Here is a 15213-nt window from a genome sequence, read left to right on the forward strand (position 1 = left end):
TTGTTGGGGTGCCAGGGTGCTGAGGCACTGGGATACTGGGGTGTGGGGGACTGGGATGCCAGGGTGCTGGGGTATTGAGTACTGGGGTGCCATGTGCTGGGTACTGGGGTGCCAAGGTATTGAATATTGGAGTGCCAGGATGTTGGGGTACTGGGGTCCCAGGGTGCTGGGATAGGAGATGCTTGAGGATTGGGGTGCCAAAATAATGGGTAGTGGGATGCCAGGGGCTGGGATAGTGGGGTGTTTGGGGACTGGGGTGTTGGGGTGGCAAAATAATGGGATGCCAGGGGCTGGGACTGGGGTGTGCTTGGGGACTGGGGTGCTGGGTGCCAGGATGCTGGCATAGTGGGGTGACAGGGCACTGAGGTACTGGGGTTCCACTGCTCAGAGGCACTGGGATGTTTGGTTGTTGGGGTGCCAGGGTGCTGAGGCACTGGAGTGCCAGGGCACTGGGATACTGGGGTACCAGGGTGACAGGGTGTGGAGGACTGGGATGCCAGGCTGCTGAGGTATTGAGCACTGGGATGCCATGTCCTGGGGTACTGGGGTGCCAAGGTATTGAGTACTGGGGTGCCAGGATGTTGGGGTATGGGGTATGTTGGGGATGTTGGGGTCCCAAGGTGCTGGGATAGGGGCATGCTTGAGGATTGGGGTGCTGGGGTGCCAAAACTGGGGTACTGGGATGCCAGGGGCTGGGATAGTGGGGTACCTGGGGACTGGAGTGTGGGGTGCCAGCAGTGTCAGGGACCCCAGGGGTACCAGAGCAGGGTGTTTGCCACAGCTGGGTGTCCTCAGGTGTCCCACACAAGGGGAGGGTGCCCAGAGGGGCTCCCAGGAAAAGGGGGGGTCCGTGTGTCCCCCCACTCTGTGGACCAGGGCTCACTCCCGTGCTCACCTTCCCCCACAGGGGCCGGAGCCGGGACAGGAGGGATCCCCGTGGATCTGCCGTGCTCCTTCCCGGTATTCCCGGTATTCCCGGTATTCCTGGTGTTCCCGGTGCTCCCGGTGCCCGGGGTCCCACCGGGAGCCGCCCGCGGGCCCCGGAATGCCGGGGCCGGTTCATCCGAGGTCGGGCGTTTCTAATCTGGTTTGGGTGGATTTATTTTTGGGAGCCAGTAGCCTGGCGATGGCCACGTGAGGCGCGGGGACACGCGTCACTCACGGATCGCTTGTCACCCCCGTCCCGGGAATGCGAGCCGGTGGCCGCGCATCCCACCCGGGCACCCTTGGGACGGGGCCAGGGCACTGCGGGGGCAAAGTTCGCATCCCGAGCGGGATTTGGAGGGATGGGAAAGACGGGCACCCCTTCCTGGAAGGGAATGGCATGTCCTGGGGAAACTGAGGCACGGAGCGCGGCGGGGAGGGACACGGACCCCATCCCATTTGCTCCATTGCCGAACTGGGAGGGGGGGAAGGGGCGCTGGGGTGGGGGTAGGCAGAGCTGGGGGGGCTCTGCGGCCTCTCTGAGCGGCTCCCCCGGCACCGTCCGTACCCCAGCGTGAATCTGCACCCCATCCCCCCTTCCCACCTCTCCCCCACGACCACCTCCTCATTACACCCCCCGAGCGCCCCCTCCCCTTCCCCGAGGGGCTTCTTCTCCATGCCCTCCCCATCGCCTTCGGGAGGCAAACGGGGAAACTGAGGCACGGAGCGACAGGCGGGGCAGCACCCGGGGGTGTCGCACCCTCCGCCCCCCACTCGGGGGGCACAGCCAGGCTTCGGGGGGCAGCGATCGCCCCAGTGCGGGCCCCGCAGCCCCGGGCTCGGGGGCCGTTCCCGGGGTACCGATGCGAGCGGGCGGCACTAGGACCCAGCAGCCGGGCGGTGCGGAGCGCCCTCGCCGCAGTGGCTCCAGCCCCGAGCATCCCCCGCCACCCCGGGGACACCCCCCGGCCCCGACCCCTCCCCCGGCCGGAGCGGGGACCCTCGGCCTTGGGCCGGCTCCATGCGGACCCCCAGGGTAGGTGCCGCGGCCGAGCAGCCCCGCCGGAGCACGGCCTGGGGAGCCGGGGAGATACCGGGGAGGTACCGGGGAGGTACCGGAGGGGTGGGCGAGACTCCCCCGGGGGTGGGAGGGGGGGTCCCCGGCCGGTGACATCGCTCCGGGCTCTGGGAGAGGGGCATGGGCAGTGAGAAGGGGAGGGGGGAGCCGCGGCTGCACCCCCGTTCTGACAGCATCCCTGCCTCGGGGGGCACGGGTGGGACGCCCACCCCCGTGGGGAGCAGCCGGGGGGTCCGGGGTAGCCCCCACATCCCCCCCGTGTCCCCATGGAGGGGCTGCGAGCTCGGCGTGGGGGGGTCACACAAGGCCTCCCGAGCACAAGGGGTAAACCCAGGACTTGGGGGTGCTGGGCCCTCCCCTCTCCTCATTCTCGGGACCCCCACCCATCCAGGCCCCCCCGTGTGCTCCCCACACTCTGGGCAAAGGGCTCCACTGGGGTGCTTTGGGTTGAAACGTTGGAATGGGGGGGTTTACCCCAGAACTGCTCATTTTTGGGAGAACAAGGCTTTTGGTTGGGAAGGGATTTGATGTAGAGGGTTGTGGAGATGGATGGGGGTGATGGGGACAATGTGTGGGGGTGTCACAGCTGTGCTGAACCCTGCCTGGGATCTCAGGTGTCCCCCAGAGCTCTCTGTCCCCTCTGGCAGCTCTGCCTTTCCCCAGGTGCCTGGGGGCTGTGGGTGGGGGTCACAACTGGGCTGAGCCCCACCCTGTGTCACCCTGTGATTCCACCATGGCTCTCAGGGGTGCCCTCAGGGTCTCCCCTCTCTTCTGACAGCTCCACCTGCCCCCGGGTACCTGTGGGGTGCAGGTGGGAGTCCAGCTCAGCTCTCAGGGGTCCCCCCAGAGTTGTGTCCCCTCATGATGACTCCACATCCCCCCAGCACAGCTGTGGCCTCTGCATGGCTGTCAGGGGTGACCCATGGGCCCCTCCAGGCTCTCAGGGGTCTCCTCGGGTCTCCCCCCATGACAGCTCCACCTTCACCCCAGGTACTGAGGGGGGGTTGTAATTGGGGTCCTGCTCAGCTCTCAGGGGTCCCTTCAGAGTCTCTCCCCCTTTTCTGACAGCTCCACCTCCCCCCAGCTACCTGGGGGCTGCAACTGGGGGTCCAGCTCAGCGCTCAGGGGTCCTCCAGGCTCCTGCCCCCTCCAGTGACAGCTGCACCTCCCCCAGGTACCCCCTGGCTGAGCAGCGGGGACATGAGCGGGGCTGGGGGGCACCTTTGGATGCTCTGAGTGCCCCCCCGCCCGCAGAGCACCAAGGATGTGACCCCCTGGCGATGCCCGGCCGTGCCACACTGGATGGAGCACTTCCTGCCCTCGCCCTGGGGCTGGAACGGCTCTAGAGGGGGGGCCCGGCCCCCCAACAGCACCGCCGAGGCCAAGCCCAAGGACACGGCCTCCAAATCCGTGGGATTGTTCTTCATGGTGCTGCTGGACCTCACGGCCATCGTGGGCAACGCCGCCGTCATGACGGTCATCGCCAAGACGCCGGCGCTGCGCAAGTTCGTCTTCGTGTTCCACCTGTGCCTGGTGGATTTCCTGGCCGCGCTCACGCTGATGCCGCTGGAGATGCTGTCGGGCTCGGCCGTGTTCGAGAGCCCGGGGCTGGGCGAGGCCGTGTGCCGCGTGTACCTGTTCCTCAGCGTATGCCTCACCTCCATGTGCATCCTCTCCATCTCCACCGTCAACGTGGAGCGCTACTACTACGTGGTGCACCCGCTGCGCTACGAGGTGCGCATGACGGCGGGGCTGGTGGCCGGAGTGCTGGCCGGCGTGTGGCTCAAGGCCGTGGCCACCTCGCTGGTGCCCGTGCTGGGCTGGCTGTCCCCCGACCGTCCGCCGGCACCCGGTACTCACGGCTGCTCCTTGCAGTGGAGCCGCGGGCCGTCCTGCAAGGTCTTCGTGGTCTTCTTCGCTGCCTTCTACTTCGTGCTGCCGCTCCTCATCATCGTCGTGGTCTACTGCGGCATGTTCAAGGTGGCGCGGGTGGCGGCCATGCACCACGGCCCGCCGCCCACGTGGATGGAGACGCCGCGCCGGCGCTCAGCCTCGCTCAGCAGCCGCTCCACCATGGTCACCAGCTCGGGGGCTCCTCGGACCACCCCGCAGAGGATGTTTGGCGGGGGCAAGGCGGCCGCCGTGCTGCTGGCCGTCGGCGGCCAGTTCCTCTTCTGCTGGTTGCCCTACTTCTCCTTCCAGCTGTACACGGCGCTGAGCACTCGGCCCTTGGCCGGGCCGGCAGCTGAGACTGTGGTCACCTGGCTGGGCTTCTGCTGCTTCACCTCCAACCCCTTCTTCTATGGCTGCCTCAACCGGCAGATCCGCGGCGAGCTCGGCCGGCTCCTCACCTGCTTCTTCAAGCAGCCCCCCGAGGAGGACCTGCGGCTGCCGAGCCGCGAGGGCTCCATCGAGGAGAACTTCCTGCAGTTCCTGCAGAGCACCGGGCGCCCACTGGAGCCCCCCAACGTCGAGCGGGACCTGCCCCCCGTGGATTTCCGCATCCCGGGGCAGATCGAGGAGGACGCGGCCGAGGCCAGGGAGTGGGGAGGGGGCAGTGGGGTGTTTGTGCCCATGGCAGGCTCTGCCAAAGCGGGGCTGTAGCGTTTGGGGGGGTTTGGGGTAAACGTGGCTCTGAGGGGAGACATGGTCACCGTGACTTGTTGAGGGGGGGCTTTGTCACCGCCATGGAGGGTTGGAGGTCCCAAAATGCTCACTGGGCTGGGGGTACCACACTGCCATGGAGGGGGGGGTCCTCACTGCAGCCATGGGGAATTGGGGAGCCCATAAGGCCCAGTGGGGTGTTAGGGTGGGGGCTCCTCGCTGCAGCCATGGAGAGTTGGGGGTCCCATGGCCCTTGCTGGAGTGGGAGTGATCCTCACTGCTGTGGGGGATTGGGGGTCCCACAGCACTCATTGTGGTTTGGGGGGGTCTCTGTCACCACAGCGGGGATTTGGGGTCCTACGGCTCTCGCTGATGTGTGTGGGGTCCTTACTGCCGTGAGGGATTGTGGATCCCACCGCGATTATCGGGGTGTGAGGGGGTCCCCATTGCTGCCATCGCAGGTGAGGGAGGGGGTCCCACCTCCCTCGTTGGGTTGATGCTGTGGGGAGTCAGCATGGCCACCACTGCGGGAATCGGGGGTTCCATGGCACCACCGGCCGGGGAGCAGCAGCTGGAGTCACAGACCCAGTGATGGGCCAGGGATAAGAGTGGGGGGCTCGTGTTTGGGGCGTCCCTAGGAGGGGTGCTCCCTCTACATCCAGGGAGGGGGGGCTGCCTGAGGAGGGGTCCCCTCCATCCCCCCATGGCCCTGAGACCCCTCCTCACCCCGGAGACCAGCTCCCTTTCCCCGAGGCCCGACCCTCTGGGGGTGCGGAGCCTGGGCCCCCCTCATGAGGGCGGGCTGGGGGGCTGGGGCCGCCATGGACCCCACCGACCCCGCGAGGACTACAACTCCCATCATGCCCTCCAAAGAGAGCCCGGAAGTAGAGTATCTCCCATCATGTCTCGCTCTATCGAGGCGGAAGTAAAGCGCTTTCCTCCCCCCCATCATACTCTGCTCTAACGTGGCGGAAAATGATGTCTCCTCCCATAATGCCCCGCTCTACCGAGGCGGAAGTACTCACGCTATCACCCCGCGAGACTTCATTTCCCGGCGTGCCCTGCGGCCAGGACCGGAAATCCGGCGCCGCCTCAGGAGCCGCCCGGGCCGAGGCAGCTGCGGCCCCGATCTCGATCCCGGTCCCGGCCCCATCCCGGTCCCGGTTGCCGTCTCCCCGCCCTCGGCCGCCCGGCCGCCCCCGCCGCCGCCATGGGGTGCACGCTGAGCGCCGAGGATAAGGCGGCGGTGGAGAGGAGTAAAATGATCGACCGCAACCTGCGGGAAGACGGCGAGAAGGCGGCCAAGGAGGTGAAACTGCTGCTGCTCGGTGAGGAGGGGCCGGGGGGAGAGCGGAACGCGGCCTGCCGGGCTCCGGAGGGATTCTTGGGGGGCCAAAGGGGGCCTCCGCCCTCAGGAAGGAGTTTGGGAATGGAGAAATGGGGGGATCCCTGGATGGGCTGAGGAGGTCCCGAGGGATCCCTGTGGGGGCTGAGGAGGGTCCCGAGGGATCCCTGTGGGGGCTGAGGTGAATACCGAGAGATCCCCGGGGGAGCTGAGGAGATTCCCGAGGGATTCCTGGATGGGCTGAGATAGTTCCCGAGAGATCCCTGTAGGGGCTGAGGAGGGTCCCGAGGGATCCTTGGAAGGGTTGAGGTGGATCCCGAGGGATCCTCGGGGGAGCTGAAGAGATTCCCGAGGGATCCCTAGAGGGGCTGAGGTGGATCCCCGGGGGAGCTGAAGTGATTCCCGAGGAATCCCTAGAGGGGCTGAGGTGGGTCCCGAGGGATCCTCGGCAGGGCTGAGGAGAGTTCCGAGGGATCCCTGTGGGGGCTGAGGAGGGTCCCGAGGGATCCCTGGATGGGCTGAAGTGGTTCTCGAGGGATCCTTGGGGGGAGCCGAGGTGGATCCCGAGGGATCCCTGTGGGAGCTGAAGAGACTCCTGAGGGATCCCTGTGGGGGCTGAGATGATTCCCGAGGGATCCCTGGATGAGCTGAGGAGGGTCCCGAGGGATTCCCAGGGGAACTGAAGAGATTCTCGAGGGGTCCCTGGATGGGCTAAGATGGTTCCTGAGAGATCCCTGGATGGGCTGAGGTGGATCCCCAGGGGAGCCGAAGTGATTCCCAAGGAATCCCTGTGGGGGCTGAGGAGGGTCCCGAGGGATTCCTGGAAGGGCTGAGGTTGATCCTGAGGGATCCCCAGGGGGAGCTGAGGTGGATCCCGAGGGTTCCCTGGGGGGACCTGAAGAGATTCCTGAAAGGTCCCTGGATGGGCTGAGATGGTTCCCGAGGGATCCTTGGCAGGACTGAGGTGGATCCCGAGGATCCCCGGGTGCTGAGGAGAGTCCCGAGGGTGCCCTGGTCCCATTCCGAGGGAGAGGGCACGGCTTATCCCATCCCAGTGGGGGCGAGGCTGTTCTGGGCTGTCCTGGGACGTGGCCGTGGGCATTTCCCAGTGGAACGTCCCCTCGGTGTCCCGCTGGAATGTCCCCTCGGTGTCCCCATGGAATTCCCGGGTGGGACTGGGCCAGGCCTGCCAGAGGCACGGCTCATCCCTGGGTCCCAGCATGGAAGGGAGGGAATGCTGGGGCTGGAGTTAAATTCCTGCTCAGGGAGAGGGGGTAAAACAGTAAAAGGGATTTCCCCTCTAGCAGAGTTTTGCTGTGTTTGGTCTGTGTTTTGGAGCTCTTGGAAGTGATGGTGGGAGCTCAGAGGAGGCACAAGCTGCCCTCCCTGAAGGGTGAGGAGCAGATTGAGACGAGATACTGGGGAGAAACTGGATACTGGGCAGAAATCCCTCCTTGTGAGGGTGGGGATGCCCTGGCACAGGGTGCCCAGAGCAGCTGTGGCTGCTCCATCCCTGGGAGTGCCCCAGGACAGGCTGGACAGGGCTTGGAACACCCTGGGACAGTGGAAAGTGTCCCTGCCATGGCAGGGGATGGACTGGGATGAGCTTCTAACCCAAACCAGTGTAGGACTCTGGAGTTCTGCTCAAGTCCTCACAATTTTGTAAGCACCACTCAGGGCTGATGAACCATCTGCTCATGCTAATTTCTCTTTTCGAGGTCTGGGTATATATTTTTGGTTATCCTGATTTTTCTGTCTCAGAGGAGACAGATGGAGTCTGTGAGGATCTGAACAGCAGCACTGAGTGGGTCCTGTTAGAGCAGGATGTGTGAAGGAACCATCCTGCTCCAGGAATCCTTTTCCTTTCCCATTTAGCCCTTTTTCTTCACTCCCTGCAGGAGCTGCTCTGAGCTTTGTACTTGCTGTGTCCATGGAAAAGCTCTTGGCTGTGTGTCAGGAGAATCCTTTGTTCTCCAGGTGTTTGTTTTGGTGTTAATAAGCAACACTTGCACATTCCCTGGAATGGAATAATTCTTTCCTCATATTTTTGGGTGACATTTTTTCTAAAGCACCCAAGGCTTGGAGGCTGAGATTGGTCTTATCAGCAAACATGGAATGGGGGGAGTATCCCAAAAATCTTATAGTCATCAGCTGGAATGTGTTAAAAAGCAAGTGAGGCTTTAGAACTTAGGGCAGCATGATTTTGGATGGCAGGAAAATTCCTGCACTCCCTGGTGTGTGTGCAGGTGAGGAGCTTTTTAGGAGTAACTGGAACCTTGATCTGGACCTCCCTCTCCATCTCCCTGATCCCAGGTCAGGTTTGCACCTGGCTGTCACTTGCAAATCTCTCTCAGGTATTTCCTGGTTTTAAAGCTGAGTGTGGTAATTCCTGGGGATACCAGGAAATGCTGGAATCTCCCCACACATCCTTCTTGATTCCCAGAAGGAATTATCTGCAGTGGGACCATCCTTTCACTGAGAGAAGCAGAAAAGTCCATGAGGATTTTTCCACTGTTTGGAGAAAGGTTTTTTTATGCCATATAAACCGTCAGGATCTGCAGAGTCTCTTGTGAGTGGTTTCTGCCCCTCTCAGAGAGGGTTGGTGAAAAAAAAATGGATTCTTCCTGAAGTTTGGAGTCCTCACATCCTTCCCAGCTCCATGAAAAGAGCTGCCCCAGTTTGAGGTATGCAGAGCTGTGATGAGCAGGGAAAGGGCTGTGCCTGTGCAGAGGGAGCTGCATCCTTCCCAGCTGGGCTGTGAGGAGGCTGGGATGGACCCAGAATCTGGAGGGCTGGAACAGGAGAGGGAGAAAATGCAAATCCAGTGAAATTTGGGAGAGGAGAAGTGAAATACTGCCCAAATTGGGAGGTTTGGAAGAGGAATTAAATACACATGGAAATCAGGAGATGTGTGGAGAGGAGAGGAAGTGAAATACACCTGAAATCAGAAGGGAAGGGAAGAGAAGAGAGAGGAAGGTCGGGAGATTTGGGGAGAAAAGGGGAAGTAAAAATCCAGCCAAAAGTAGAAGATTTGAGGAGAGGACAGGAAGTCAAACACCCCAAAAATCAGGAGATCTGGGAGAGGACTGGAAGTCAGAAATCCCCAAATCAGGGTTTGGGTGTGTTTCCCTTTCCTCCATAACCCTTATCTTTTCTTGAGCAGGGTAGGAAGGAGAGAGAATTCCAGTTGTGTTCCTTCTTCTGGGAGCTTTTCCAGCACCTTCCACCTGGGAGAGGGCTCAGATGCTGGAGGGAGTGGCCCCAGCAGCAGGAGAGCTGCAGGATTGCTGGGATAAAATCAACCCTGGAGCTTCTGCTCAGGGGTTTCCAGTCTGGAGGGCTCGAAGAGGAGAGGGAGAAAATGGAAATGCAGTGAAATTTGGGAGAGGAGAAGTGAAATGCAGCCCAAATTGGGAGGTGTGAAAGAGGAATTAAATACACATGAAAATCAGGAGATATGTGGAGAGGAGAGGAAGTGAAATACACCTGAAATCAGGAGGTTTAGGAAGAGAAGAGAAAGAGGAAGATTGGGAGATTTGGGGAGAAAAGAGGCAGTAAAAATCCAGCCAAAAGTGGGAGATCTGAAGAGAGGAAAAGAAATCAAACACCCCAAAAATCAGGAGATTTGGGAGAGAACCGGAAGTCAGAAATGCCCAAATCAGGGTTTGGGTGTGTTTCCCTTTCTCTCCTCCATAACCCTTATCTTCTTTTGAGCAGGGGAGGAAGGAGAGAGAATTCCAGTTGTGTTTCTTCTTCTGGGAGCTTTACCCAGCACCTTCCACCTGGGAGAGGGCTCAGATACTGCAGGAAGTGGCCCCAGCAGCAGGAGAACTGCAGGATTGCTGGGATAAAATCAACCCTGGAGCTTCTCCTCAGGGATTTCAAGTCCCTCTGTTGTGTTTCCCTTTCACAACTCTGAAATTTGTTGAGCAATTCGAAGTTCTGGGGATATTTTATAAACCAAATGAAACCTGAGCATTGAATAATGACTGACCCTGGTTGTTACAACCCTGTGGGATGTAATTATTGTTCCATGCTGGAATGCCACCAGCAGCTCTGCTGGCATGGTTGGAGTGATGGCAACAGTGGAGAGACTTTCCAATGAACCTGGCTGCTTCCAGGGATGAGGGAGCCACAACTTGTCTGGGAAAGCTGTGCCAGGGTCTCACCATCCTCTAGAAATTTCTTCCCAATATCCCATCTAATCCTCTCTGGAACAGCAGCTGAAGCTCTGGGGATGTTGGGAACAAGCTGGGAATGGCCCAGGAGCCCTCAGGCCCATTTTGCTGCTCCCATTTGCCCCCAGGAAAGGCTCTCAGCAGGCACACACAGGGTTCTGCTGGGGGGAAACCTGGCAGATTGTCCCAGCCAAAGGGAGGAGGGTGCTGGAGCTCTTCCTGCTGGGGTACAGCAAACCCAGACCCTCCACTCTGCTTGCAGTGCCTTTGCCAAGGTCTGGGATGTTGTTCAGGGCTCTGTGTCACCCTCTGGTTATTAAAGCGACTTGAGTGGGTTGCTGGGGATGGGAGAAGGATGAGAATCTTGTTTCTTGATCAGAAGGTTGGATTTATTGATATATGATATATAGTACATTATGACTATACTAAATAGAATAAAAAGAGAGAAGTTGCAGATGCTAGTTAAGCTAAGAATAGAAAGAAAGAATCTATAACAAAGTTGTGTCCAGGGTCTCTGTCCCAGCTTGCTCCTGTGATTGGCTCTTAATTATAAACATGGGAACATGAACCAATCACAGGTGCATCCTATTGCATTCTACAGCAGCTGATAACAATTGTTTACATTCTTCTTCTGGGGTTCTTAGCTTCCCAGAAAATGCAGAAATCTGAAAGAAAGTATTTCTGTAAGAAATGTTTGCGACATCTGGTCACCTCTGGATTCCAGAGCTGTCCCATTCCCAAATCCCTGTGTCAGTGGTGGTTTTGTGGCTCTGTGGATGCACCAGTGTTGGGCTGTTTTTGCCCCAAACACCCTTTATCCAGCCTGGACAGCTTCCCTCAGTTTGGGTACGCTGTGTAATTACGTTGAAGTGATGCTGCTAATTAATGCAAAAACAATTAAAAGCATGAATTTGTTTTAAAATAAGCTTAATTTGCATAATTCGCCCTCCTCCACTACTCCAGGAGCCCTCAGCTTTTTCCTGACACTGATTTTTGCCACCTTTTTTCTTTCCTGAATACCTCAAGGCTTCCTCAGCACTGGTTCACTTCTGTTTTGGTTTAAGGTAGGAAAGTGTTTTCTGAGGCAGAGCTGGTGCTGCAGTTAATGATGTTGTTAATTGAAGTGGCTTTTGGAGCTCAGCAGCTCTGCCTATTCCAGAGGATCCATCTGGGGGTCAGACCTGGCTGCTGCTCAGCTCTGGAGCTGCTGGATGCCCTTGGAATGGTGATATGAAGCTCAGTGGTGAGATGTTGGTCTCCAGATGTTGTCCCAGCAGTGGCTGCTTCTCCAGCACCCTCCTCCCTTTGGCTGGGACAATCTGCCAGGTTTCCCCCCAGCAGAACCCTGTGTGTGCCTGCTGAGAGCCTTTCCTGGGGGCAGATGGGAGCAGAAAATGGGCCTGAGGGCTCCTGGGCCATTCCCAGCTTGCTGCCAGCATCCCCAGAGCTTCAGCTGCTGTTCCAGAGAGAATTAGATGGGATGTTGGGAAGAAATTTCTAGAGGATGGTGAGACCCTGGCACAGCTTTCCCAGACAAGTTGTGGCTCCCTCATCCCTGGAAGCAGCCAGGTTCATTGGAAAGTCTCTCCACTGTTGCCATCACTCCAACCATGCCAGTGCCAATGCCAGCAGAGCTGCTGGTGGCATTCCAGCATGGAACAATAATTACCTGTGGGATCTGCTGTAGGAATCCTGCTGGGGAAGCTGCAGGGAGCTGCTGTCTCTCTGATCTTGAAGGTATCTGTGTCTGCTGGAGGCTCCTGGTGACTCACAAGGACCTGCCTCAGGCCAGATTGCACCAGGGAAGGTTTGGGTTGGATATCAGGGGAATTTCTGCATGACAAAGATTGTCCAGCCCTGTCAGGGGCTGCCCAGGGCAGTGGTGGAGCCTCCATCCCTAGAAATGCTCAAAAAAACACGTGGATGTGGCACCTGGGACATGGCTGTGCTGGGACATGGTTGGACACGATCTCAGATGGTTTTTCCAACCTCAACAATTCCATGATTATAATTAATGTGACAGCAGGTCAGACCTGGCTGCTCCTCAGCTCTGGAGCTGCTGGATACCCTTGGAATGGTGATGTGAAGCTCTGTGATGGTCTCCAGATGTTGTCCCAGCAGTGGCTGCTGCTCCAGGTGTCCATCCTTGTGGGATCTGCTGTAGGAATCCTGCTGGGGAAGCTGCAGGGAGCTGCTGTCTCTCTGATCTTGGAGGTGTCTGTGTCTGCTGGAGGTTCCTGGTGACTCATGGCCATGGGAGGATTCTCCTCACACAGTTCACAAGGACTTGCCTCAGGCCAGATTGCACCAGGAGAGGTTTGGGTTGGATATCAGGGGAAATTTCTTCATGACAGAGGTTGTCCAGCCCTCCATGGGCTGCCCAGGGCAGTGGTGGAATCTCCATCCCTGGAAATGCTCAGAAAATGTGGATGTGGCACCTGGGACATGGCAGTGCTGGGACATGGTTGGACTCAATCTCAGAGGGCTTTTCCAACCTCAGCAATTCCATGATTATAATTAAAGTGACAACAGGTCAGATCTCTTGGAGGATGCAGCTCTTCTCTGGGCTTTGAGCTCCTTGGAGATCTTTGCACAGCTGCACTGGAGGCTGGAATTTCCCTTCCTCCCATGTTCTCCCACCTTTCCATGGGGTCTCTGTGTACCTTCCCCTTGATTTTCTGTTCTGCCCTTTTCCCACCAAAACCAGAGGCAGGCCAGGCAAAATGCTCCTTATCTCCAGAGTGCCTGAAGCCCTGGAGTTTTACAGGAATCAGCCATGATTTATTTAATCTCCTGGAAAATAATTTATTTCATTAGGGTCAGATGCCCTCTTTTTGCACAGTGCCATTTTCCAGCTGTGGGATGGGAATTCTTCTGCCCCCTGTGTTTGTGTACATCATGTACTCTTGTCAGGACAGCAGGGTGAGTGTCCATGCCCAGCTCTGGGATTTGGGGATGGACAATTTCCAGCTTGCTTGAGGAATTGGGATTCCATCTATGCTCCAAGAGCCCTCTGGATATGATTCAAGTTTCATTAAATTCTGAGGCAAAGCATTGAAATAACTTTTCTCAGAAGAGCAGAGGGAGCTGGAAAGAGGAATTTTTTAATTAGATCATGGATCTAATCTTCTGGAAGTTTGGAGTGAGCAGAGCTGTGCCTGCACCTCCTGGGATGCAGAAATGGGATGGAGAAATAGAATTGATGCCTTAGTTGGGGTTTGGAGCTGCACTGAGGGACAGATGCTGATTATTTTTCCAGCAGGCTCTTTGTGGTGATCCCTGTGCTGTCTCCTTTGTTGCTGGGGATCCGATGCCTGGCTCTGGTTTCATGTTTTCCCAGTTGGTGTTTGGTCACTTCAGTGCATCCTTTAACCTTCTCTGGTTACTGGGGTGGTGCTGCCTGGGTCAGCTTTAGAAACAAACACCGAGTGCTGGGCACAGCCTTGGCCTCCTGGAGCTCAGTGCTTGGGGTCTCCATCCCTGCAGGCTCCTGGTGTTTGGGGAATGAGCTTATCCCTCAGCAGGGAGAGCCCAGCTGCATGTTTGGAACAGCTCAGGGTTGTTGTTCCTGCAGAAATCCAGAGGGTGTTTGACTTTTAAAAACAGGCCCAGCACAAGGTGACTCTTGATAATCAGGAAAATGAAGAAATGTCTTTTCCAAGCTCAGGTCTTGCTACTGTTCCCTCTCTTTCCACGTTATCTGTTGTTTTATCACCCAGCTCCTGCTTTACAGGCCTTGCTTGGCTGTTTCTCTGCTGTCACCAGCCAGACTGGGATCCAAAGACACCAGACTTGGCCTTTTTATCCCATTTTTATCTCCAAGGAAATCCTGAAATGGATTGGGTTGGAATGGACATTAAGGCTCATCTCCTTCTGTGGGAAGGGACACTTCCACTGTCCCAGGCTGCTCCAAGCCCCATCTAATCTGACCCTAAATACTCCCAGGGATCCAGGGGCAGCCACAGCTGCTCTGGGCACCTGTGCCAGGGCCTGCCCACCCTCACAGGGAACAATTCCTTCCCAATATCCCATCCATCCCTGCCCTCTGCCAGTGGGAAGCCATTCCCTCTGTCCTGTCCTTCCATCCCTTGTCCCCAGTCCCTCTCCAGCTCTCCTGGGTCCCTTTAGGCTCTGGAAGGGGTTCCAAGGTCTCCACCCCTGGCAGTGCCCAAGGCCAGGTTGGACAGGGCTCAGAGCAGCCTGGGATAGTGGAAGGTGTCCCATGGCAGGGGTGGAATGGGAAGAGCTTTACAGCCCCTCCCAACATTCTATGATTCTGTAACCCCCTGTGTGTGGGGATGAGGAGCTGGGGGTGCCCAGGAGGCTGGAGATGCTGGTTTGATGTCCAGCCAAGAGCCACACAAGGCCTCTCTCCATGGGGGTCTCCAGCCACGCTGCTCAACAGCAGCCAGAATTCCTTCAAAACACTCCTGGGGGAGATCAAAGAGCAGGGAAAACAAACTCAAATCTGAGCTCTGTGCTTATAGAATCCCTGGATGGTTTGGGCTGGGAGGGATTTTAAAGCTTATCCCATTCCATCCCCTGCCATGGGCAGAGGCACCTTCCACTAGCCCAGGATGCTCCAAGCCCCATCCAGCCTGGCTGAATCACTTTCAGGGTGCAGCAGAGGGAGTTTGCTGCTGGTGTGTGGCTTTCACCAACTCCTTTAGGAGTTTCTGTGATGGAGTGTTGTGCTCCAGATGTTGTCCCAGCAGTGGCTGCTGCTCCAGGTGTCCATCCTTGTGGGATCTGCTGTAGGAATCCTGCTGGGGAAGCTGCAGGGAGCTGCTGTCTCTCTGATCTTGGAGGTGTCTGTGTCTGCTGGAGGTTCCTGGTGACTCATGGCCATGGGAGGATTCTCCTCACACGGTTCACAAGGACCTGCCTCAGGCCAGATTGCACCAGGGAAGGTTTGGGTTGGATATCAGGGGAAATTTCTTCATGACAAAGGTTGTCCATCCCTGTCAGGGGCTGCCCAGGGCAGTGGTGGAGTCTCCATCTCTGGAAATGCTCAAAAAACACGTGGATGTGGCACCTGGGACATGGCTGTGCTGGGACATGGTTGGACACGATCTCAGGCTTTT

At 58.0% G+C, this 15213-nt stretch overlaps 2 protein-coding genes across 3 annotated transcripts in view; both read left to right on the forward strand.

Moving 5' to 3' along the window:
* The first annotated feature begins 1877 nt into the window (after positions 1 to 1877).
* Positions 1878 to 4606, forward strand: GPR61 (G protein-coupled receptor 61). 2 transcript variants are annotated; one of them, XM_054290764.1, is made up of 2 exons: positions 1878 to 1960; positions 3177 to 4606. In XM_054290764.1, the coding sequence occupies exon 2, from the start codon at positions 3305 to 3307 to the stop codon at positions 4604 to 4606; it is 1302 nt and encodes a 433-aa protein (XP_054146739.1). In that variant the 5' UTR covers positions 1878 to 1960; positions 3177 to 3304. The 2 variants fall into 2 exon arrangements, with proteins under 2 accessions (XP_054146739.1, XP_054146738.1); XM_054290763.1 differs by having other exon boundaries at positions 1889 to 1960; positions 3071 to 4606.
* A 1093-nt stretch (positions 4607 to 5699) lies between these two features.
* GNAI3 (G protein subunit alpha i3) overlaps positions 5700 to 15213 on the forward strand; it is a 33286-nt gene continuing 23772 nt past the window's right edge. Inside the window, exon 1 of the mRNA XM_054290739.1 lies at positions 5700 to 5934. Coding sequence (XP_054146714.1) covers positions 5817 to 5934 — 118 coding nt within the window. The 5' untranslated portion in view covers positions 5700 to 5816. The remainder of the gene's footprint in view (positions 5935 to 15213) is intronic.

The sequence above is a fragment of the Melozone crissalis genome, unplaced genomic scaffold (assembly GCF_028551555.1).
Source record: "Melozone crissalis strain CALT ecotype California unplaced genomic scaffold, PUWL_Pcris_2 ptg000086l_1, whole genome shotgun sequence".
Lineage (NCBI taxonomy): Eukaryota > Metazoa > Chordata > Aves > Passeriformes > Passerellidae > Melozone > Melozone crissalis.